Genomic DNA, 23897 nt, shown 5'->3' on the forward strand with positions numbered 1-23897 from the left:
CAGCTGCAGATCATCAGTAAGTGCTTTGTTCTAATCACGATATGAAATGGTGTCTGTAAACCGCAAAAGACTGTTTAAATTTGAATCGTGTTTCTGTGTTTGAATTAATGCACGGCACATAAGCATGTTGTTGTTTAGCTACTACAGCTCACGCGTGTCTGTGTGAATGAATATCGCTTTTAGCAAACTATCTATATTGTCTACTGAGATGAGTAAAAATCGACTGAATACGTTGAAATAAAATGTCTTTGTATAAGCAACATATTAAACTGCAAATTAACATTTATGCCCTAATGTATATTATAAAAGACGATATGTTACAGACGAAATATGAAAGACAACATTTCGTTTTTGAATAGATTATAAAGTTTTTACTGCCACATCAAAACCTAATTTACAAAATTTTAAATGGTCAATATAAGCCTTCTCTTTAAATTATTTTTGTGTTTTATTAGTGACAAATTTGGGGAGAGGATAGCCTACATAATCCAAAACTTTCTGAAAATACGAATGAGAATTAACTGCACAATTACTAGAAATGTTTACCTTGGATATTATACAATTTGCAAGGATACAAAGTTTATGGAAAAATACACTTTTTTTCAAGATGTTTCCAACTCTGAACCAATTCTGTAGTAATATATATATATATATATATATATGTGTGTGTGTGTGTGTGTGTGTGTGTGTGTGTGTATGTATATATGTGTGTGTGTATGTATGTATATGTGCGTGTTGTCTTTGCATTCTTTCTTGTGGCTCAGTGACACACTCAGTGAAAGGCTCATTAGTATGCAGCATTAGCAGGTCTTTGTCTTCTCTCAGGTGTGAATGAGGACATTATTCATGACCTTGTTGGATCATTCACGCCCACCTGCATATTGCCTTTCCAAACAAAAAGTGTCTTACAAAATTTAAATCAATCTATTGTTTAATGTGAACGATTAGCCCGGATGATTTTCAGATAATTTTGAAGTAAACACTTTAGCTGACAACATCCATTAGTCAAAAGTATTGTGGGAATATGTGAAGTTGGTCGTTTGTGGTCTTATATCAGAAAATTTAAGTTTGAGTTTTTTGAATAACCACGCATAAATAATATTCTCTCAAAAATGCAAACATGTACATACATACTCACATATTATGATTGCCATGTTCGTGCTAGATCGAGTGTAATTACACCTTTGCCATTAATATATTTATAAGCAACTGAAAAAAATACAAATATCAGGGCATGTCAAAACATCTCAAGGACCCCAAAAACACCTTAGACCCCAGAGGGTTAAGATCACTAAATTTGAGGCTTTTGGTTATACCTAGGATATCTAGGTCCACCAAAGGAGGGAGAGCATTTTCACATTTAGCTCCAAAACTCTGGAATAGCCTTCCTGATACTGTTCGTTGCTCAGACTCGCTCTCCCAGTTCAAAACTAGACTAAAGACGCATCTCTTCAGCCAGGCATTCATATAACATTTTTTAATCTTACAGTTAGGCCGGTGACACACTGGATGCGTGCCGTGAGCGTCTCAGCTGCGTGGCGTGTCCGTTTTTATTTCGGCTCCCATGTTAACGGGTTAGAGCTTGCACACTGCTTGCGTGACACGCGCGTCTCAGGCGCGGCTCGAGCCGCGCGGAAAACGCGTGCATGCTAGAAATAGAACCGACGCCTATTTTTCACGCGACACGCAAGCGTGTTGGAAGCGTTTCCATGCAAAATATAATAGGAAAATATGTTTATATGTAATTTTATACACAAATACATATTAATGAATGATATTTTGATGTTTGAAAGTCTATAGGTTGACATAAATTCAGATATAAATGTAATTTAAAAAACAAACAAAAAAAAAATTATCGATTTTCAAATGCACCTGTCAAACATAGGCTATTTTGCCGTCAATACTGTTGACGGTGTCCTTTATCAGTAGGCTTTATATGTATGTAGCCTATGCTTAACAAAGTATAGCCTTCCACAACTGTGAACAAGGGTGATCCAAATCACGCGACTTGACACTTTCAAGTAGGCTACACTTCGAGTTTGCAACGATGGACGACGGCAGGTTAATTGAAGAGGTGGAGAAACTCTGTCACCTACTCTGTCCCTCTGTCACCTACAGCAGCTGCAGCGCGCCAGCGCCGCGTCAAGCACGGTTCTGGTGTGTAAAGACAGAGAAAACGCGACGCAGCCGCCACGCAGCTGACACGCAACAGAAACGCCACGCTCACGCCACGCATCCAGTGTGTCACCGGCCTTAAAGCCGGCCTCTAGTTCATAACCGCCAGAGGAGAACTGGCCCCCGACTGAGCCTGGGTTCTCCCAAGTTTTTTTTTTTTCTCCATTAGGTCACCTGATGGAGTTTTAGGTCACCATTAGGTTACCTGATGGAGTTTTTCATTTCCTTGCCACTGTTGCCTTTGGCTTGCTCAGTTGGGGTTATTCAATTTAATTAATCAATGAATAATACTATTGATTAGCATTACCAAACATGGACGTTTTATTATTATTTTAATTTAATACTGTGAAGCTGCTTTGATACAATCTGTATTGTGAAAAGCGCTATACAAATATTCTTGACTTGACTTGACTTGACATCAATCATTATGTCCAGCAAGGTAAGCAGTGGTGGGACGGCTCTCTGGGCCCTACCACCTTGGTGATGGCTCGCTGGAACCCGAGGTGTACATATGCCTTGAGCGGGCCTGCATGCTTGTGCTTGCTAAGGCAGCACATATACTAAAATTGGATCGATACAGAGAAGATTAGCATGGCCCCTTCGCGCATGCCCAGTCGTACAAACGAGCCACACTGAAATCGTAGGTTCGAATCCCGGCCAGGGCAAGTGCTCTAACCAGGGCATAAATATTAAAATCTGTCAAGTTAAGCATTACATTATATTTAAATTATGCCTATTACATTATATTTATATTATGCCTATTTTATATGTCTATGTATAAATAAAAGATACATGTATTATTTGTATTATTCCGTAAAATAAATATCAATTCAATATCAGTTGTTGTTGTTGTTGTTGATGTGCATAAATATTAAAATCTGTCATGTTAAACATTATATAATGCCTATGCGGACAACGCACAAAAACAATGACAGATATGAGCATGATAATGAGCAACATTACATAAAGCAGCTTGTGTGTACATCAGGGAAATGTATGATGGAAGTGTAGCCTTACCGTTTCAAGCTTTCTGGGCCAATCAGGAGTTCGGAAAATCGAGCGTTTATCGAGCGTTTTCAGTTCTACCAGAAAGACTCGGGAGATAAATTGATATAACAGCGTATATTTATTAACAGCCCAGCAAGCATGAATTTATAAAGTTCTTTGGCGTAGGCCCCGTCCTTAGAGAGCAATGCGAGGGTAGCGGAAGCTGCATATCCTGCCTGAAGACGAAGGCAGGGGCGCAGCCGACCCCCCCTGGAGGTTAAGGAAGGGACCATCCTGGTGGTGGTGGGGAGGATGAAGGGGAAGGTGCCATCTGGGTGGTGGTTGGGGAGGATGGAGGTACTTGGCAGCGTCAGCATCTGCGAACTCAGACGAATGTAAGTACCGATCTTTTATACTGTGAGTGTTAGCACATGATTGGTTAGGAGAGAAGTAATACGTGGCACACTGATTGAGTCTTCCTGGCAGAACCTACGCTAAAGCTGTCATATCTGGGCCAATCAGGAGCTCGGAAAATCGAGCGTTTATCGAGCGTTTTAGGCCAATCGGCAGCTCGGATTATCGAGCGTTTGTCATAGCAACCATAAACAAACTGCTTCAGATCAGAGTCACCGAGTGAGTAACGTAAAAATAAAAATAATAATTGACGTGAACGTCAACGTCAGGCGTTCTGTTTACACATTTAAACCATATTTACACTTCGAATTTCGACTCCAAACTGTAGTAACTACATCTACAGGGTCTAAGGAAGATAACCAGGTAGTTATTATGCCTATTTTATATATGTCTATGTATAAATAAAAGATACATGTATTATTTGTATTATTCAGTAAAATAAATATCAATTCAATATCAGTTGTTGTTGTTGTTGATGTGCATAAATATTAAAATCTGTCATGTTAAACATTATATTATGCCTATTACATTATATTTATATTATGCCTATTTTATGTCTATGTATAAATAAAAGATACATGTATTATTTGTATTATTCAGTAAAATAAATATAAATTCAATATCAGTTGTTGTTGTTGTATAGATGCAGAAAACACCAAACACAGTAGGCTACAGTGTGAAATAGATTATTTATTTTAAACTACAATACAATACAATAAAACATGATAATAATAATAAATAATAAAGCATCAGAGCAGACACATGGAATCACTGTTCTGTGCAGAGATGCAGAACAGTGGTATGGATGCAGAACAGTGACACAAGACCTTATTCCTCTTTTTTTAAATCACAGCAGACAGACACATAGTATAAGCGCTCAGTACAGACATGCATGGATGCATAACGCAGCAGCATTACAGTGTGAAGTACCTGTGGCATACAAGACTTTTTCTAAAAACCAGATCAATGACAGCAGACAGACACATTAGTATAAGAGCTCAGTACAGACATGCATGGATGCATAACGCAGGGACATTACAGAGTGAAGTACCTGTGGCATACAAGACTTTTTTATTTAACCACGTGGCGGCAACAGAGCCAGTGGCAGCAGCAGATGAAGCCACAACACCAACGGCAGTCCGATATCTTGCATCGCAGCCACTGGACGTAACTCCAAAGACAGTGACCACATTAATGAACATACCCACATATCCAAAAGGCCTATGTAACTTGTCAATGCATAAAATCAGAACAGCACAAAGGCATGACAATGTGTTATACAGGTGTGAATGGGACAGACAACTTATTTTTTTCTTAAACCACATGATAGGCAGCAGACACACAGTATAGGCCTAAATAACTTGTCAGTGCAAAGAATCAGAATAGTACAAAGGCATGACAACGTTATACAGGTGTGAATGGGATACACAATGTTTTTACAAGCATAGTGTCACTGAAGAGTTGTGGCATGTGTGGACCGGTGTTTGTAGAAAGCCTCCACACCACGGCAAGGTCCCGGTCCTTGTGGAGGGGAAAGTCAATGTCTTTCAAGAACTATATACACCTGCCCCAGCGAGAATACGAAATCAGTCCGGGGCTCGACCCTGGTCCCTGTCCTTCATCTCCCTCAGCCAGTCCTCCACACTCTTACCCGCCGCGGCAGAGCAAAAATGTACATTGCCGTAGCGGGTGTGTCCGGTCTCCCTCCGCTTTGGCTGGCCGCATTTCCTGCATTTTTGTGCTTGTGGCACGCCGGCCCGGGCAGCGACGACTGTTCCTGTCGCTGCCCTCTGCTCAGCCCTCTTCTTCCTCAGCCATTCAGTTTTGTATGTAAAAAGAAGAGGGGGAGCAGGAGGTGCTGCCTGCACTGCTTGTTGTCCTTGCAGCAGCTGCAGTGCAGACAGCTGAGGGCCGGCGTGATGTGCGGCAGCCAGTGGCAGAGGGAGGACGTGTGGGGCTGGGGTTGTCCAAGGGAGCGTTGGGGTGGGGAGCACCCTCACACTCTGCTGGGGCAGTGAGAGGTCCAAAAGGAGAGGCTGTGTAGCTTGAAAAGGTCCTGTTACAGCTGCAGCAGCCGGTAGTACAGCCAGGACAGCAGCTGAGGGGGCAGGCGGTAAAGGCGCCAGTAAACGCGGCGCTGGCCGAACAGGCACCGGTGCTGCCACAGCCGGTGCTGCTGCCAGAGTTACCGCCGCCCTTGACGCCGCTGTCGTCGCCTGGCCTGTAGGCACCGCCGTTGCTGCTGCCGGAGGATGATCCACCGCCGCTGGGCCCGGCGCTGTCGCTGCTGCCGCCGCCGCCGCTGCCGCCGCCGAACCCGCTGCCGCTGGTGGTCGTCCCTCTGCTGCAACGCCTGAAGCTAGCACAGTCCTCTCCTTGTCCCGCTGCGTCCTGGTGAACCTGAGAACGGATTTCAACGTAGTATTTTAGTTACATGTACAATTTTGAGAGCATGTCATTACCATAACACTGCCCAAAGCATCAAACATACCACAGCGAGAGGGTCCTGCAATTCAGCTCATAGAGCTGTATAGGCGCCCGAGCCATCAGCCTCTGGTGGCCCAGCACAAGGTCCCGGATGTGCTGGTACCGAAGCAGTATGCTACCCCACCGCGACCTCCGGGCACCGTGCAAACGGTCGCCCGAGGGGATCAAGCGGCAGAGCTGGGTGCATACTGCCTCTACCAGCCGGCTTGCGCTGGGACTGCTGGCAGGTCCAGAGGTCTGTCCGACCAGGCAGCTGCGGACAACGGACAAAAACAATGACAGATATGAGCATGATAATGAGCAACATTACATAAAGCAGCTTGTGTGTACATCAGGGAAATGTATGATGGAAGTGTAGCCTTACCGTCTCAAGCTTTCCACGCCAGGTATGGTGGTGCGGCTTGGCTTCGCTGCCATGAAGCGCCCCTGAGCTGGCCTGTCCCTGTAGCGGGGAGGGTAGACTACTCGGGCCCTGTCGTGTGGTGACAGGGCCTCGTAGAGCCCGATAAGCTCATCTACCCTCCCCTCGGACAAGGCCGGGTCGTGACGCAACCCCACCAAGGCCGTGGCCAACCGGACCACAGCCAGGTACCCCGGCTGGTCATCTGGTCCTCTGTAGTCCTGCAGACACACAAGCAGAGACGAAAAACAATAAGTCAGTTGGATGGAACAGAGCGAGCGCAGTTTTTGGTGATGTGAGATGCACTGCAGTCGCAGACCGCAAAGAGGTGGCGTGCTTACCTCAGCAGCCTGCTGAGGCTCTGGCGAGGACCGGTCGGGGGAGTGGGGTGCGGGCTCAGGGGCACTGGTCGGACGGGATGGCTCGGGCGCGGGTGCGTCAGCCGGTTGCCCTGACCGCGGGTCCGTCTGAGGAGCCGGGAACTCGCCAGGCACGTGGAGGGTGAGGTCCTCCACCTCGTGCTGGTCGTCGGCGAGCTCGTCCTCCTCAACGAGTGGGGTAATGTCCCCCCCCGCGTCCGGAATGTCAGGGTCCAAGCTGACGTCCTGCAGCACTCTGCCCGTCTGGGAGTACAGGTACTCGATGCCGATGAGTTCCCCTGAAGTACAACAACACAAATCGCATCAGTCAGTCTGGTACAAATATCATTCAGTGTGGACATGTGTAAGCGCGGTGGCTGGCTTGAGTGTTCTTACCGGTGTACTCCCTGGGCTGGGTGTAATCCTTGACCACACTCGTGCCAAGCGCCCTTTGGCTGAGCTGGTCAAGGGAGTGCAGCAGGGGGCCATTGTAGGAGCGGAGCAGCGGCCGTCCCTCCTGTGCCGCGGACGCCGCCCTGTCCGCGTTCCACCGCGTCAACCCCTCCAGGAGAAATGCCTGGAAGTGCCAGGGATTGGCACTTTCTCCTGAGGAGGAACACAGATGCGTTTAGCAGTTTATTCAGTGCGCACACAATGTGAATGACAATGAGTCGATGACAGTGAAAGATTGACATGACAGTGAAACGTGTGGTCTACCTGGAATGAAGCGGTTGAGATGCAGGTGGAACGACTCCAGGGACGTGGAGCCTCGTGCACAACGGTACACCGGCAGGCTGATCCCCCCCTTGGTCAGCCTGCCCGTCTCGGTGTACAGCTCCACGCCCGGCGGGTCCTGAATGCACCGGAGGTGGCGCCGCTGCTCCTTCCAGATTGCCTGGATGCGGCCTTGGTCCAGCAGGGGAATCCCCATGGTGTCTCGTCCGTTGGCACCGCCGAAGGTTTCCAGGAGGTCAGCGATCAGCCGCTCCGTCTCCGCCGCTCCGCGCGTGCGGCGACGGCAATGGAGAGCCATATCCCTGCGGCCGACGTGCCTCCACACTCCGGCGTCGGACGAGAAGGTCATCCCCTGCGCCTCAAGCATCCTCTTCTGCGCTTTGAGCAACCGGGCTGCGTCCTCTGGGTCCCACAGGAAGATGCAGGAAGACAGCTGCTGCAGGAAGGCCTTGTACAGCTGGTGGCTCTCGGTGGTGACACCTGACGCGAAGCGCCGCATCAGGTGCCAGATGTCCAGCCGGACCACCAGCTTGTCCCACTTCCTGAACATGTCAGCTGTCTTAGATCCCCCGTGGGACGAACAACAGTCCCGGTCAACGTAGAGGAGCTGAGGCGGCTCCACCCCAGCGTCCCGATACCGCCGCATTAACCCCGCAGCCATGGACAACAGGCCGGCACCCTCGGTGTCCGTGAGCACGGACATAAGCACCTGTCCGTGCTCGTTGCCAACGTTCGTTGACCAGGCTGCGGTCTGGGCGGCAGCACCGGCGAGCTTCCGGGTCACCTGTTTGAAAGAATAAAGCATCTCAGTAAGGCTGCACGCACATAGCCAGAGCATGATACTCCACTATAGCACCACATTTACCTTCTTGGTCGAATCCATCTTCAGAACCGTCCCAAAGACGGAGGTGACCCGGGCCTTCACGTCCTCCAGGCGGGAGAGGATGTCGTGGCAGTACACCATTAACAGCCACGCGTACTGGGGTACGGGTGGCGGTTGCGGTGGTGGGGTGCACCTGCGCACGACACCTTGCGACGTGAAGGGCTCCATGACGCTGAGGTAGTGTATGGACCGCCGCATCCAGGCCTCTGTGTGTGCCTCACAGAGTTTTTTGTACAGCTGCGTGGCGCTGTTCCCCCGAGTACGCTCACGCAGCTGGATGATTACCCGCCGGTCGCAGGCAAGCCTACAGAGAAGCACATCATGTGTTACAGAAGAGCCACACACAGACAGACAGACAGTGTTCTGACAGCTACTTACTTGTAGGTGAGGATTGCCGGGAAGAGGGCGCGATGCCCCTCTCCCAGCTGACCCACGACGTCCTGCGACCAGGCAGCTACCTTCCTCTTACACCGACAGCACTCCAGGTACTCGGTGGCCATCAAGTACCAGCCGTCGATGTCCAGGACCCTCCGGATGGTCCTGTAGAGCCCACACTTCGTGAGGGCCCTATTACAGCATGTCGGCCGGACGCCCCACAGACGCAGGGGCATCCAGAGGAACAGCCGACACGCGAAGAAGGCAGCTGGTGAGGCGGGTGGCTGAGTGTAACTCAGCCGGGGCTGAGGGGGGTCCCACCACAGCTTGAGGTCTGTGGTGAGTTTGGTCCTCCCCCCGCTGTCCGTCTTAAACAGCTCCCGGCCGATCCACTCCTGCTCTTCCACGGTGAGGGCTGTCCGCCAGCTCTCAGGCAACCGGGACTGTGAGGGGGAAAAAACAACACAAACAAACAAACAAACAAACAAACACACTGTAAGGAGGCTGAGAGGAGGTGCTACATGCAGTTTGACAGTCAACTCCACTGAGTTGTGCGTTCATGAGTACGGGCACGTGTGTGTGTGTGTGTGTGAGTGTGTGTGTGTGTGTGTGTGTGTTTGTACCTCAGCCGAAGCAGGAGTGGGCGTTGCGGGCTGCTCCACCTTCCCCTTCCTCTTTGCCGGCGGTGGTGCCAGGGTGGCCTCCCCGGATGGCGTCTCCTCCACGGAGACGCGACGGGGCTCCTCCCTGGTCAACGCCGGAGCCCAAGCCGGAACCGCGAGCGTAGGTGGAGCAGCCGCAACTAGACGTGGAGGTGGTGGGAGGGGTGGGGGAGGGATGGAGGACAATGCCGGAGGAGGTGGAGATGGAGGCCTCACCACCAGTGGGAGCGGGAGACTCTGAAGGACCTGTACGCGAGCTTCACACACAACAAAATGGCATCAGCACAATAATAGTCATTAGATAGTCATAATGATAGTGATCAAATGACGTGCAGCATGCCAGTGATAGGGCAGATGGTTTAGTGCTACAAGGTGAATGTTAAAGGAGAACTCCGGTCAATTTTAACATTGAGCTCATTTTTTTGTAAATTTGGAGTGCTGTCAATACAGAGAACAATGACAAAAATCAGCGTTGCCTACACCGTGTTATCCTCTTTTTAAAATTTGCACCCTATTGACTTCAATGGGGCAAGTTTTTTTAAACCTGCTTTTAGCCTCTTAAAGGGATAGTTCACTTTAAAATAAAAATTCTGTCATCATTTACTCACCCTCAAGTTGTTTCAAACCTGTATTAATTAATTTCTTCTGCTGAACACAAAGAAAGATATTTTTTAAGAATGTCAGTAACCAAACAGTAGTCTGTACCCATTGACTTCCATAGTAGGAAAAAAAAATATTGGAGTGCTGTATTGACAGCACTCCAAATTTACAAAAAAATGAGCTCAATGTTAAAATTGACCGGAGTTCTCCTTTAAGAGATGCAGCAGGGCCAGGGGAAGTAGACATGTGAAGGTGTTTGTTGTGTTAAAGAGAAAGAAAGAGATCTACCTGGAACTGCAGGCCGTGCTGGTGTGGTCATCAGCTTCCTGACCTTGGCCTGCAGTTCACCTGGGGCCATTGGACGCCTTCCCAGCAGGGCCGAGAACATGGGAGCGATCGACTTGCGCGGTGGCAGCGTGGTGGGGGTGGTGGTGGGGGTGCTGCTGCTGCTGCTGGTGGGAGGTGGCGGGGTAGCAGCCACCTCTGCCGACCGCTCCTTGTCTCGGCCCAGGATGTACTTTTTGGCGGCGTCCATCGAGGTCCCAGGCTGCGGTGTCTTCCGCCGTAGCCACTTGACAAAGCTGCAAGACAATGATCAAAGATTGGCACGCATATCAACAAGTCACAGCACCCTGTCAACAGCCCACTGCCCTTCACCACAACAGGACTTACGTCTGGTGCTTCTTCTCCTTAGAGTCGTACAGGTCCTTCAGGGTGGCCTCCTTGTAGTCCCCAAAGCCAACAAGCGCCTCGCCCTCACACCCGGGCTGAGTGGCGCGAGCCCGGGCCTCCTCGTGCACCCGGTGGTACCGCACCTGCTCCACAAAAGCAGGGTGGGCGCACGAGTACCGGGCGAGTGCGTCCTTGTTGGCCATAAGGGGGCTGTCGGAGGCACTTTGCTCCCGCTCCCGCTGGTGGCTGGCAACCAACTGCGTGGTGTAGCCCACGTCGTTCTCCAGGAGCCAACGGAACGTTTGACCCTGGTACTTGCCAAACTGGATGCTGTGGCAGCCCAGCACCAGCATATGGTTACCAGGGTCACCGCCCTTGGAGACGACGTGGGCTTGGGCCTCCTTCTCCACCTCCTCCGGCTTCTTGGCCCTCGCAGCAGTGGCGGTCCCGCGTGGCCCCTTGGCGGTGATGAAGGCCACCGCCTCATCAGAGGCCCGCAGGAGAAGCTGCTGCGAGGCCGTCATTTTTAAATTTGCAAAAACCATCTCTACAATGACAATAAATTACACAGCACAGCATTAAACAAGCACTGCATTAAGCGAGCATTACAGGTTAAACTACATGTTAATTGCCATATTGACAGGGATATCACACATAAGATTAATGATGTACTAGTACTACACATTCACTATTGAAATATTAACGTTAACAAATTAACATAACGTGACACAACAGGTAAATAATAACCCCAGGTTATGCATTGGCAGCCATTAAACAAACAGGCTTTTGGTAATAATGCATAAAACATACACTTAAACTTTATATTTTGATTTCACGTGGTGATATTATAATCTTAAGGGTCTAAAGATACTAACTGTATGGTCTTTTCATCATTTTATTTTGTTTTTAGAGTTCGTCACATGTTGTCCCATTAATTTCCAATGCATTCTAATGCATCACATTACATTACATGCTAGCGATCTCTCAAAATGTATTTAATCTTTGATCAGACTACCTGGTTATCTTCCTTAGACCCTGTAGATGTAGTTACTACACTTTGGAGTCGAAATTCGAAGTGTAAATATGGTTTAAATGTGTAAACAGAACGCCTGACGTTGACGTTCGCGTCAATTAACTAACGTATCTTTTAAAAATCAAAATCAGCGATTACATCGACACATTTCATGTCAGTACATTGTAAAAGTACTCTGGGAAGACAATGTTATATCAGTACATTCGTAATATTCTATTTATTTGTGTTTTTACGTTACTCACTCGGTGACTCGGTGACTCTGATCTGAAGCAGTTTGTATATCGTTTCTATGACAAACGCTCGATAATCCGAGCTGCCGATTGGCCTAAAACGCTCGATTTTCAGAGCTCCTGATTGGCCCAGATCTGTAAACGCTCGATTTTCCGAGCTCCTGATTGGCCCAAATCTGAAAACGCTCGATAAACGCTCGATTTTCAGAGCTACTCATTGGCTGTCATACAGAGACCATTGCTTGGCAGATAGCGAAAGGATGACACGCAAATCCGTGAAGCGCTCCATATTTTTGCAGCTCTGATCAAGCCTGCTTCACTGGACTTGATTCATACCCTCCTGCCACTCTTTATTTTCATTCCTGCTCTGTTGTGTCGAGAACCGGTGCATCTCCAATGTCTACAGGGCACTCTCAGTTTTCCTGCCAACTCTTTTTTTTAATGCTTGTACTCTGGGGCCATCGACGAGTGTGTCCACTCCCTTTCTTCAGCAGATGCCGTTGGGGATCCTCTGGTATCCTCTGGAAGGCAGGCTACACTAATAAACAAGGTTTGCGAACTGGCGAAATGGCTCGCTGGGCCCTACTACCTTGGTGAGGACTTGCTGGGATAGGACCCCAGGGGTACATATGCCTCAAATGACCCATGCTTTTTTTGGCTTGTTAAGACAGCGCCTATGCCGAAAGTAGACAGATTCAGAGAATAAATCAAAGAAAGAAAAAAAAAGTGAAGTCCTTCACGGTTTGGCTTCCGAGGCGTGGCCGAGGGCCTCAGCCTCAAGGGCTCCAGAGGACTAACTCCAGCTGCGGATCGTGTCCGGTTACATCGAGTGCATGCAACCTTGGCACAGACAGCAAAGCACTTTCCGTTTTTCTTCCAACTCATTTTTCTCTCGAAAACCTGGAGGACATTGCCCATTCAGAGCTTGTATTTTGGTACCATCGATAAGTCTGCCCAGCCCATTCTTTCAGTAGATGCTCTAATACATCATGGTGGAATTGGGCATATGTGAACCCTAAAGCTCTAAGATAACCTATCCCTAAACGTATTAAGCTGTTGCATCAATCATTGTGTCCAGCAAGGTAAGCAGTGGCGGGACGGCTCTCTGGGCCCTACCACCTTGGTGATGGCTCGCTGGAACCCGAGGTGTACATATGCCTTGAGCGGGCCTGCATGCTTGTGCTTGCTAAGGCAGCACATATACTAAAATTGGATCAATACAGAGAAGATTAGCATGGCCCCTGCGAAAGGATGACACGCAAATCCGTGAAGCGCTCCATATTTTTGCAGCTCTGATCAAGCCTGCTTCACTGGACTTGATTCATACCCTCCTGCCACTCTTTATTTTCATTCCTGCTCTGTTGTGTCGAGAACCGGTGCATCTCCAATGTCTACAGGGCACTCTCAGTTTTCCTGCCAACTCTTTTTTTTAATGCTTGTACTCTGGGGCCATCGACGAGTGTGTCCACTCCCTTTCTTCATCAGATGCCGTTGGGGATCCTCTGGTATCCTCTGGAAGGCAGGCTACACTAATAAACAAGGTTTGCGAACTGGCGAAATGGCTCGCTGGGCCCTACTACCTTGGTGAGGACTTGCTGGGATAGGACCCCAGGGGTACATATGCCTCAAATGACCCATGCTTTTTTTGGCTTGTTAAGACAGCGCCTATGCCGAAAGTAGACAGATTCAGAGAATAAATCAAAGAAAGAAAAAAAAAAGTGAAGTCCTTCACGGTTTGGCTTCCGAGGCGTGGCCGAGGGCCTCTGCCTCAAGGGCTCCAGAGGACTAACTCCAGCTGCGGATCGTGTCCGGTTACATCGAGTGCATGCAACCTTGGCACAGACAGCAAAGCACTTTCCGTTTTTCTTCCAACTCATTTTTCTCTCGAAAACCTGGAGGACATTGCCCATTCAGAGCTTGTATTTTGGTACCATCGATAAGTCTGCCCAGCCCATTCTTTCAGTAGATGCTCTAATACATCATGGTGGAATTGGGCATATGTGAACCCTAAAGCTCTAAGATAACCTATCCCTAAACGTATTAAGCTGTTGCATCAATCATTGTGTCCAGCAAGGTAAGCAGTGGCGGGACGGCTCTCTGGGCCCTACCACCTTGGTGATGGCTCGCTGGAACCCGAGGTGTACATATGCCTTGAGCGGGCCTGCATGCTTGTGCTTGCTAAGGCAGCACATATACCAAAATTGGATCGATACAGAGAAGATTAGCATGGCCCCTGCGAAAGGATGACACGCAAATCCGTGAAGCGCTCCATATTTTTGCAGCTCTGATCAAGCCTGCTTCACTGGACTTGATTCATACCCTCCTGCCACTCTTTATTTTCATTCCTGCTCTGTTGTGTCGAGAACCGGTGCATCTCCAATGTCTACAGGGCACTCTCAGTTTTCCTGCCAACTCTTTTTTTTAATGCTTGTACTCTGGGGCCATCGACGAGTGTGTCCACTCCCTTTCTTCATCAGATGCCGTTGGGGATCCTCTGGTATCCTCTGGAAGGCAGGCTACACTAATAAACAAGGTTTGCGAACTGGCGAAATGGCTCGATGGGCCCTACTACCTTGGTGAGGACTTGCTGGGATAGGACCCCAGGGGTACATATGCCTCAAATGACCCATGCTTTTTTTGGCTTGTTAAGACAGCGCCTATGCCGAAAGTAGACAGATTCAGAGAATAAATCAAAGAAAGAAAAAAAAAGTGAAGTCCTTCACGGTTTGGCTTCCGAGGCGTGGCCGAGGGCCTCTGCCTCAAGGGCTCCAGAGGACTAACTCCAGCTGCGGATCGTGTCCGGTTACATCGAGTGCATGCAACCTTGGCACAGACAGCAAAGCACTTTCCGTTTTTCTTCCAACTCATTTTTCTCTCGAAAACCTGGAGGACATTGCCCATTCAGAGCTTGTATTTTGGTACCATCGATAAGTCTGCCCAGCCCATTCTTTCAGTAGATGCTCTAATACATCATGGTGGAATTGGGCATATGTGAACCCTAAAGCTCTAAGATAACCTATCCCTAAACGTATTAAGCTGTTGCATCAATCATTGTGTCCAGCAAGGTAAGCAGTGGCGGGACGGCTCTCTGGGCCCTACCACCTTGGTGATGGCTCGCTGGAACCCGAGGTGTACATATGCCTTGAGCGGGCCTGCATGCTTGTGCTTGCTAAGGCAGCACATATACTAAAATTGGATCGATACAGAGAAGATTAGCATGGCCCCTGCGAAAGGATGACACGCAAATCCGTGAAGCGCTCCATATTTTTGCAGCTCTGATCAAGCCTGCTTCACTGGACTTGATTCATACCCTCCTGCCACTCTTTATTTTCATTCCTGCTCTGTTGTGTCGAGAACCGGTGCATCTCCAATGTCTACAGGGCACTCTCAGTTTTCCTGCCAACTCTTTTTTTTAATGCTTGTACTCTGGGGCCATCGACGAGTGTGTCCACTCCCTTTCTTCAGCAGATGCCGTTGGGGATCCTCTGGTATCCTCTGGAAGGCAGGCTACACTAATAAACAAGGTTTGCGAACTGGCGAAATGGCTCGCTGGGCCCTACTACCTTGGTGAGGACTTGCTGGGATAGGACCCCAGGGGTACATATGCCTCAAATGACCCATGCTTTTTTTGGCTTGTTAAGACAGCGCCTATGCCGAAAGTAGACAGATTCAGAGAATAAATCAAAGAAAGAAAAAAAAAGTGAAGTCCTTCATGGTTTGGCTTCCGAGGCGTGGCCGAGGGCCTCTGCCTCAAGGGCTCCAGAGGACTAACTCCAGCTGCGGATCGTGTCCGGTTACATCGAGTGCATGCAACCTTGGCACAGACAGCAAAGCACTTTCCGTTTTTCTTCCAACTCATTTTTCTCTCGAAAACCTGGAGGACATTGCCCATTCAGAGCTTGTATTTTGGTACCATCGATAAGTCTGCCCAGCCCATTCTTTCAGTAGATGCTCTAATACATCATGGTGGAATTGGGCATATGTGAACCCTAAAGCTCTAAGATAACCTATCCCTAAACGTATTAAGCTGTTGCATCAATCATTGTGTCCAGCAAGGTAAGCAGTGGCGGGACGGCTCTCTGGGCCCTACCACCTTGGTGATTGCTCGCTGGAACCCGAGGTGTACATATGCCTTGAGCGGGCCTGCATGCTTGTGCTTGCTAAGGCAGCACATATACTAAAATTGGATCGATACAGAGAAGATTAGCATGGCCCCTGCGAAAGGATGACACGCAAATCCGTGAAGCGCTCCATATTTTTGCAGCTCTGATCAAGCCTGCTTCACTGGACTTGATTCATACCCTCCTGCCACTCTTTATTTTCATTCCTGCTCTGTTGTGTCGAGAACCGGTGCATCTCCAATGTCTACAGGGCACTCTCAGTTTTCCTGCCAACTCTTTTTTTTAATGCTTGTACTCTGGGGCCATCGACGAGTGTGTCCACTCCCTTTCTTCATCAGATGCCGTTGGGGATCCTCTGGTATCCTCTGGAAGGCAGGCTACACTAATAAACAAGGTTTGCGAACTGGCGAAATGGCTCGCTGGGCCCTACTACCTTGGTGAGGACTTGCTGGGATAGGACCCCAGGGGTACATATGCCTCAAATGACCCATGCTTTTTTTGGCTTGTTAAGACAGCGCCTATGCCGAAAGTAGACAGATTCAGAGAATAAATCAAAGAAAGAAAAAAAAGTGAAGTCCTTCACGGTTTGGCTTCCGAGGCGTGGCCGAGGGCCTCTGCCTCAAGGGCTCCAGAGGACTAACTCCAGCTGCGGATCGTGTCCGGTTACATCGAGTGCATGCAACCTTGGCACAGACAGCAAAGCACTTTCCGTTTTTCTTCCAACTCATTTTTCTCTCGAAAACCTGGAGGACATTGCCCATTCAGAGCTTGTATTTTGGTACCATCGATAAGTCTGCCCAGCCCATTCTTTCAGTAGATGCTCTAATACATCATGGTGGAATTGGGCATATGTGAACCCTAAAGCTCTAAGATAACCTATCCCTAAACGTATTAAGCTGTTGCATCAATCATTGTGTCCAGCAAGGTAAGCAGTGGCGGGACGGCTCTCTGGGCCCTACCACCTTGGTGATGGCTCGCTGGAACCCGAGGTGTACATATGCCTTGAGCGGGCCTGCATGCTTGTGCTTGCTAAGGCAGCACATATACTAAAATTGGATCGATACAGAGAAGATTAGCATGGCCCCTGCGAAAGGATGACACGCAAATCCGTGAAGCGCTCCATATTTTTGCAGCTCTGATCAAGCCTGCTTCACTGGACTTGATTCATACCCTCCTGCCACTCTTTATTTTCATTCCTGCTCTGTTGTGTCGAGAACTGGTGCATCTCCAATGTCTACAGGGCACTCTCAGTTTTCCTGCCAACTCTTTTTTTTAATGCTTGTACTCTGGGGCCATCGACGAGTGTGTCCACTCCCTTTCTTCAGCAGATGCCGTTGGGGATCCTCTGGTATCCTCTGGAAGGCAGGCTACACTAATAAACAAGGTTTGCGAACTGGCGAAATGGCTCGCTGGGCCCTACTACCTTGGTGAGGACTTGCTGGGATAGGACCCCAGGGGTACATATGCCTCAAATGACCCATGCTTTTTTTGGCTTGTTAAGACAGCGCCTATGCCGAAAGTAGACAGATTCAGAGAATAAATCAAAGAAAGAAAAAAAAAGTGAAGTCCTTCACGGTTTGGCTTCCGAGGCGTGGCCGAGGGCCTCTGCCTCAAGGGCTCCAGAGGACTAACTCCAGCTGCGGATCGTGTCCGGTTACATCGAGTGCATGCAACCTTGGCACAGACAGCAAAGCACTTTCCGTTTTTCTTCCAACTCATTTTTCTCTCGAAAACCTGGAGGACATTGCCCATTCAGAGCTTGTATTTTGGTACCATCGATAAGTCTGCCCAGCCCATTCTTTCAGTAGATGCTCTAATACATCATGGTGGAATTGGGCATATGTGAACCCTAAAGCTCTAAGATAACCTATCCCTAAACGTATTAAGCTGTTGCATCAATCATTGTGTCCAGCAAGGTAAGCAGTGGCGGGACGGCTCTCTGGGCCCTACCACCTTGGTGATGGCTCGCTGGAACCCGAGGTGTACATATGCCTTGAGCGGGCCTGCATGCTTGTGCTTGCTAAGGCAGCACATATACTAAAATTGGATCGATACAGAGAAGATTAGCATGGCCCCTGCGAAAGGATGACACGCAAATCCGTGAAGCGCTCCATATTTTTGCAGCTCTGATCAAGCCTGCTTCACTGGACTTGATTCATACCCTCCTGCCACTCTTTATTTTCATTCCTGCTCTGTTGTGTCGAGAACCGGTGCATCTCCAATGTCTACAGGGCACTCTCAGTTTTCCTGCCAACTCTTTTTTTTAATGCTTGTACTCTGGGGCCATCGACGAGTGTGTCCACTCCCTTTCTTCAGCAGATGCCGTTGGGGATCCTCTGGTATCCTCTGGAAGGCAGGCTACACTAATAAACAAGGTTTGCGAAATGGCTCGCTGGGCCCTACTACCTTGGTGAGGACTTGCTGGGATAGGACCCCAGGGGTACATATGCCTCAAATGACCCATGCTTTTTTTGGCTTGTTAAGACAGCGCCTATGCCGAAAGTAGACAGATTCAGAGAATAAATCAAAGAAAGAAAAAAAAAGTGAAGTCCTTCACGGTTTGGCTTCCGAGGCGTGGCCGAGGGCCTCTGCCTCAAGGGCTCCAGAGGACTAACTCCAGCTGCGGATCGTGTCCGGTTACATCGAGTGCATGCAACCTTGGCACAGACAGCAAAGCACTTTCCGTTTTTCTTCCAACTCATTTTTCTCTCGAAAACCTGGAGGACATTGCCCATTCAGAGCTTGTATTTTGGTACCATCGATAAGTCTGCCCAGCCCATTCTTTCAGTAGATGCTCTAATACATCATGGTGGAATTGGGCATATGTGAACCCTAAAGCTCTAAGATAACCTATCCCTAAACGTATTAAGCTGTTGCATCAATCATTGTGTCCAGCAAGGTAAGCAGTGGCGGGACGGCTCTCTGGGCCCTACCACCTTGGTGATGGCTCGCTGGAACCCGAGGTGTACATATGCCTTGAGCGGGCCTGCATGCTTGTGCTTGCTAAGGCAGCACATATACTAAAATTGGATCGATACAGAGAAGATTAGCATGGCCCCTGCGAAAGGATGACACGCAAATCCGTGAAGCGCTCCATATTTTTGCAGCTCTGATCAAGCCTGCTTCACTGGACTTGATTCATACCCTCCTGCCACTCTTTATTTTCATTCCTGCTCTGTTGTGTCGAGAACCGGTGCATCTCCAATGTCTACAGGGCACTCTCAGTTTTCCTGCCAACTCTTTTTTTTAATGCTTGTACTCTGGGGCCATCGACGAGTGTGTCCACTCCCTTTCTTCAGCAGATGCCGTTGGGGATCCTCTGGTATCCTCTGGAAGGCAGGCTACACTAATAAACAAGGTTTGCGAAATGGCTCGCTGGGCCCTACTACCTTGGTGAGGACTTGCTGGGATAGGACCCCAGGGGTACATATGCCTCAAATGACCCATGCTTTTTTTGGCTTGTTAAGACAGCGCCTATGCCGAAAGTAGACAGATTCAGAGAATAAATCAAAGAAAGAAAAAAAAGTGAAGTCCTTCACGGTTTGGCTTCCGAGGCGTGGCCGAGGGCCTCTGCCTCAAGGGCTCCAGAGGACTAACTCCAGCTGCGGATCGTGTCCGGTTACATCGAGTGCATGCAACCTTGGCACAGACAGCAAAGCACTTTCCGTTTTTCTTCCAACTCATTTTTCTCTCGAAAACCTGGAGGACATTGCCCATTCAGAGCTTGTATTTTGGTACCATCGATAAGTCTGCCCAGCCCATTCTTTCAGTAGATGCTCTAATACATCATGGTGGAATTGGGCATATGTGAACCCTAAAGCTCTAAGATAACCTATCCCTAAACGTATTAAGCTGTTGCATCAATCATTGTGTCCAGCAAGGTAAGCAGTGGCGGGACGGCTCTCTGGGCCCTACCACCTTGGTGATGGCTCGCTGGAACCCGAGGTGTACATATGCCTTGAGCGGGCCTGCATGCTTGTGCTTGCTAAGGCAGCACATATACTAAAATTGGATCGATACAGAGAAGATTAGCATGGCCCCTGCGAAAGGATGACACGCAAATCCGTGAAGCGCTCCATATTTTTGCAGCTCTGATCAAGCCTGCTTCACTGGACTTGATTCATACCCTCCTGCCACTCTTTATTTTCATTCCTGCTCTGTTGTGTCGAGAACTGGTGCATCTCCAATGTCTACAGGGCACTCTCAGTTTTCCTGCCAACTCTTTTTTTTAATGCTTGTACTCTGGGGCCATCGACGAGTGTGTCCACTCCCTTTCTTCAGCAGATGCCGTTGGGGATCCTCTGGTATCCTCTGGAAGGCAGGCTACACTAATAAACAAGGTTTGCGAACTGGCGAAATGGCTCGCTGGGCCCTACTACCTTGGTGAGGACTTGCTGGGATAGGACCCCAGGGGTACATATGCCTCAAATGACCCATGCTTTTTTTGGCTTGTTAAGACAGCGCCTATGCCGAAAGTAGACAGATTCAGAGAATAAATCAAAGAAAGAAAAAAAAAGTGAAGTCCTTCACGGTTTGGCTTCCGAGGCGTGGCCGAGGGCCTCTGCCTCAAGGGCTCCAGAGGACTAACTCCAGCTGCGGATCGTGTCCGGTTACATCGAGTGCATGCAACCTTGGCACAGACAGCAAAGCACTTTCCGTTTTTCTTCCAACTCATTTTTCTCTCGAAAACCTGGAGGACATTGCCCATTCAGAGCTTGTATTTTGGTACCATCGATAAGTCTGCCCAGCCCATTCTTTCAGTAGATGCTCTAATACATCATGGTGGAATTGGGCATATGTGAACCCTAAAGCTCTAAGATAACCTATCCCTAAACGTATTAAGCTGTTGCATCAATCATTGTGTCCAGCAAGGTAAGCAGTGGCGGGACGGCTCTCTGGGCCCTACCACCTTGGTGATGGCTCGCTGGAACCCGAGGTGTACATATGCCTTGAGCGGGCCTGCATGCTTGTGCTTGCTAAGGCAGCACATATACTAAAATTGGATCGATACAGAGAAGATTAGCATGGCCCCTGCGAAAGGATGACACGCAAATCCGTGAAGCGCTCCATATTTTTGCAGCTCTGATCAAGCCTGCTTCACTGGACTTGATTCATACCCTCCTGCCACTCTTTATTTTCATTCCTGTTCTGTTGTGTCGAGAACCGGTGCATCTCCAATGTCTACAGGGCACTCTCAGTTTTCCTGCCAACTCTTTTTTTTAATGCTTGTACTCTGGGGCCATCGACGAGTGTGTCCACTCCCTTTCTTCAGCAGATGCCGTTGGGGATCCTCTGGTATCCTCTGGAAGGCAGGCTACACTAATAAACAAGGTTTGCGAACTGGCGAAATGGCTCGCTGGGCCCTACTACCTTGGTGAGGACTTGCTGGGATAGGACCCCAGGGGTACATATGCCTCAAATGACCCATGCTTTTTTTGGCTTGTTAAGACAGCGCCTATGCCGAAAGTAGACAGATTCAGAGAATAAATCAAAGAAAGAAAAAAAAGTGAAGTCCTTCACGGTTTGGCTTCCGAGGCGTGGCCGAGGGCCTCTGCCTCAAGGGCTCCAGAGGACTAACTCCAGCTGCGGATCGTGTCCGGTTACATCGAGTGCATGCAACCTTGGCACAGACAGCAAAGCACTTTCCGTTTTTCTTCCAACTCATTTTTCTCTCGAAAACCTGGAGGACATTGCCCATTCAGAGCTTGTATTTTGGTACCATCGATAAGTCTGCCCAGCCCATTCTTTCAGTAGATGCTCTAATACATCATGGTGGAATTGGGCATATGTGAACCCTAAAGCTCTAAGATAACCTATCCCTAAACGTATTAAGCTGTTGCATCAATCATTGTGTCCAGCAAGGTAAGCAGTGGCGGGACGGCTCTCTGGGCCCTACCACCTTGGTGATGGCTCGCTGGAACCCGAGGTGTACATATGCCTTGAGCGGGCCTGCATGCTTGTGCTTGCTAAGGCAGCACATATACTAAAATTGGATCGATACAGAGAAGATTAGCATGGCCCCTGCGAAAGGATGACACGCAAATCCGTGAAGCGCTCCATATTTTTGCAGCTCTGATCAAGCCTGCTTCACTGGACTTGATTCATACCCTCCTGCCACTCTTTATTTTCATTCCTGCTCTGTTGTGTCGAGAACTGGTGCATCTCCAATGTCTACAGGGCACTCTCAGTTTTCCTGCCAACTCTTTTTTTTAATGCTTGTACTCTGGGGCCATCGACGAGTGTGTCCACTCCCTTTCTTCAGCAGATGCCGTTGGGGATCCTCTGGTATCCTCTGGAAGGCAGGCTACACTAATAAACAAGGTTTGCGAACTGGCGAAATGGCTCGCTGGGCCCTACTACCTTGGTGAGGACTTGCTGGGATAGGACCCCAGGGGTACATATGCCTCAAATGACCCATGCTTTTTTTGGCTTGTTAAGACAGCGCCTATGCCGAAAGTAGACAGATTCAGAGAATAAATCAAAGAAAGAAAAAAAAAGTGAAGTCCTTCACGGTTTGGCTTCCGAGGCGTGGCCGAGGGCCTCTGCCTCAAGGGCTCCAGAGGACTAACTCCAGCTGCGGATCGTGTCCGATTACATCGAGTGCATGCAACCTTGGCACAGACAGCAAAGCACTTTCCGTTTTTCTTCCAACTCATTTTTCTCTCGAAAACCTGGAGGACATTGCCCATTCAGAGCTTGTATTTTGGTACCATCGATAAGTCTGCCCAGCCCATTCTTTCAGTAGATGCTCTAATACATCATGGTGGAATTGGGCATATGTGAACCCTAAAGCTCTAAGATAACCTATCCCTAAACGTATTAAGCTGTTGCATCAATCATTGTGTCCAGCAAGGTAAGCAGTGGCGGGACGGCTCTCTGGGCCCTACCACCTTGGTGATGGCTCGCTGGAACCCGAGGTGTACATATGCCTTGAGCGGGCCTGCATGCTTGTGCTTGCTAAGGCAGCACATATACTAAAATTGGATCGATACAGAGAAGATTAGCATGGCCCCTGCGAAAGGATGACACGCAAATCCGTGAAGCGCTCCATATTTTTGCAGCTCTGATCAAGCCTGCTTCACTGGACTTGATTCATACCCTCCTGCCACTCTTTATTTTCATTCCTGCTCTGTTGTGTCGAGAACCGGTGCATCTCCAATGTCTACAGGGCACTCTCAGTTTTCCTGCCAACTCTTTTTTTTAATGCTTGTACTCTGGGGCCATCGACGAGTGTGTCCACTCCCTTTCTTCAGCAGATGCCGTTGGGGATCCTCTGGTATCCTCTGGAAGGCAGGCTACACTAATAAACAAGGTTTGCGAACTGGCGAAATGGCTCGCTGGGCCCTACTACCTTGGTGAGGACTTGCTGGGATAGGACCCCAGGGGTACATATGCCTCAAATGACCCATGCTTTTTTTGGCTTGTTAAGACAGCGCCTATGCCGAAAGTAGACAGATTCAGAGAATAAATCAAAGAAAGAAAAAAAAAGTGAAGTCCTTCACGGTTTGGCTTCCGAGGCGTGGCCGAGGGCCTCTGCCTCAAGGGCTCCAGAGGACTAACTCCAGCTGCGGATCGTGTCCGGTTACATCGAGTGCATGCAACCTTGGCACAGACAGCAAAGCACTTTCCGTTTTTCTTCCAACTCATTTTTCTCTCGAAAACCTGGAGGACATTGCCCATTCAGAGCTTGTATTTTGGTACCATCGATAAGTCTGCCCAGCCCATTCTTTCAGTAGATGCTCTAATACATCATGGTGGAATTGG

At 48.8% G+C, this 23897-nt stretch overlaps 2 protein-coding genes across 2 annotated transcripts; both read right to left on the bottom strand.

Annotated features, from left to right (window-relative positions):
- Positions 1-5162: 5162 nt before the first annotated feature.
- Positions 5163-10155, bottom strand: LOC306997443 (uncharacterized protein; the record flags this gene model as incomplete). The annotated part of the gene is made up of 9 exons (XM_079610748.1): positions 9439-10155; positions 8819-9258; positions 8423-8744; positions 7540-8341; positions 7219-7428; positions 6805-7121; positions 6428-6684; positions 6068-6316; positions 5163-5976 (listed from the first exon to the last, which is right to left on the bottom strand). The coding sequence occupies exons 2-9, from the start codon at positions 9049-9051 to the stop codon at positions 5163-5165; spliced, it is 3204 nt and encodes a 1067-aa protein (XP_079466874.1). The 5' UTR covers positions 9052-9258; positions 9439-10155.
- LOC306997444 (uncharacterized protein) lies at positions 9440-11485 on the bottom strand (the record flags this gene model as incomplete). The annotated part of the gene is made up of 3 exons (XM_079610749.1): positions 10750-11485; positions 10366-10658; positions 9440-9723 (listed from the first exon to the last, which is right to left on the bottom strand). The coding sequence occupies exons 1-3, from the start codon at positions 11292-11294 to the stop codon at positions 9440-9442; spliced, it is 1122 nt and encodes a 373-aa protein (XP_079466875.1). The 5' UTR covers positions 11295-11485.
- Positions 11486-23897: the final 12412 nt, after the last annotated feature.

The sequence above is a fragment of the Phoxinus phoxinus genome (assembly GCF_949152265.1).
Source record: "Phoxinus phoxinus genome assembly, chromosome: 4".
Taxonomy (NCBI): domain Eukaryota; kingdom Metazoa; phylum Chordata; class Actinopteri; order Cypriniformes; family Leuciscidae; genus Phoxinus; species Phoxinus phoxinus.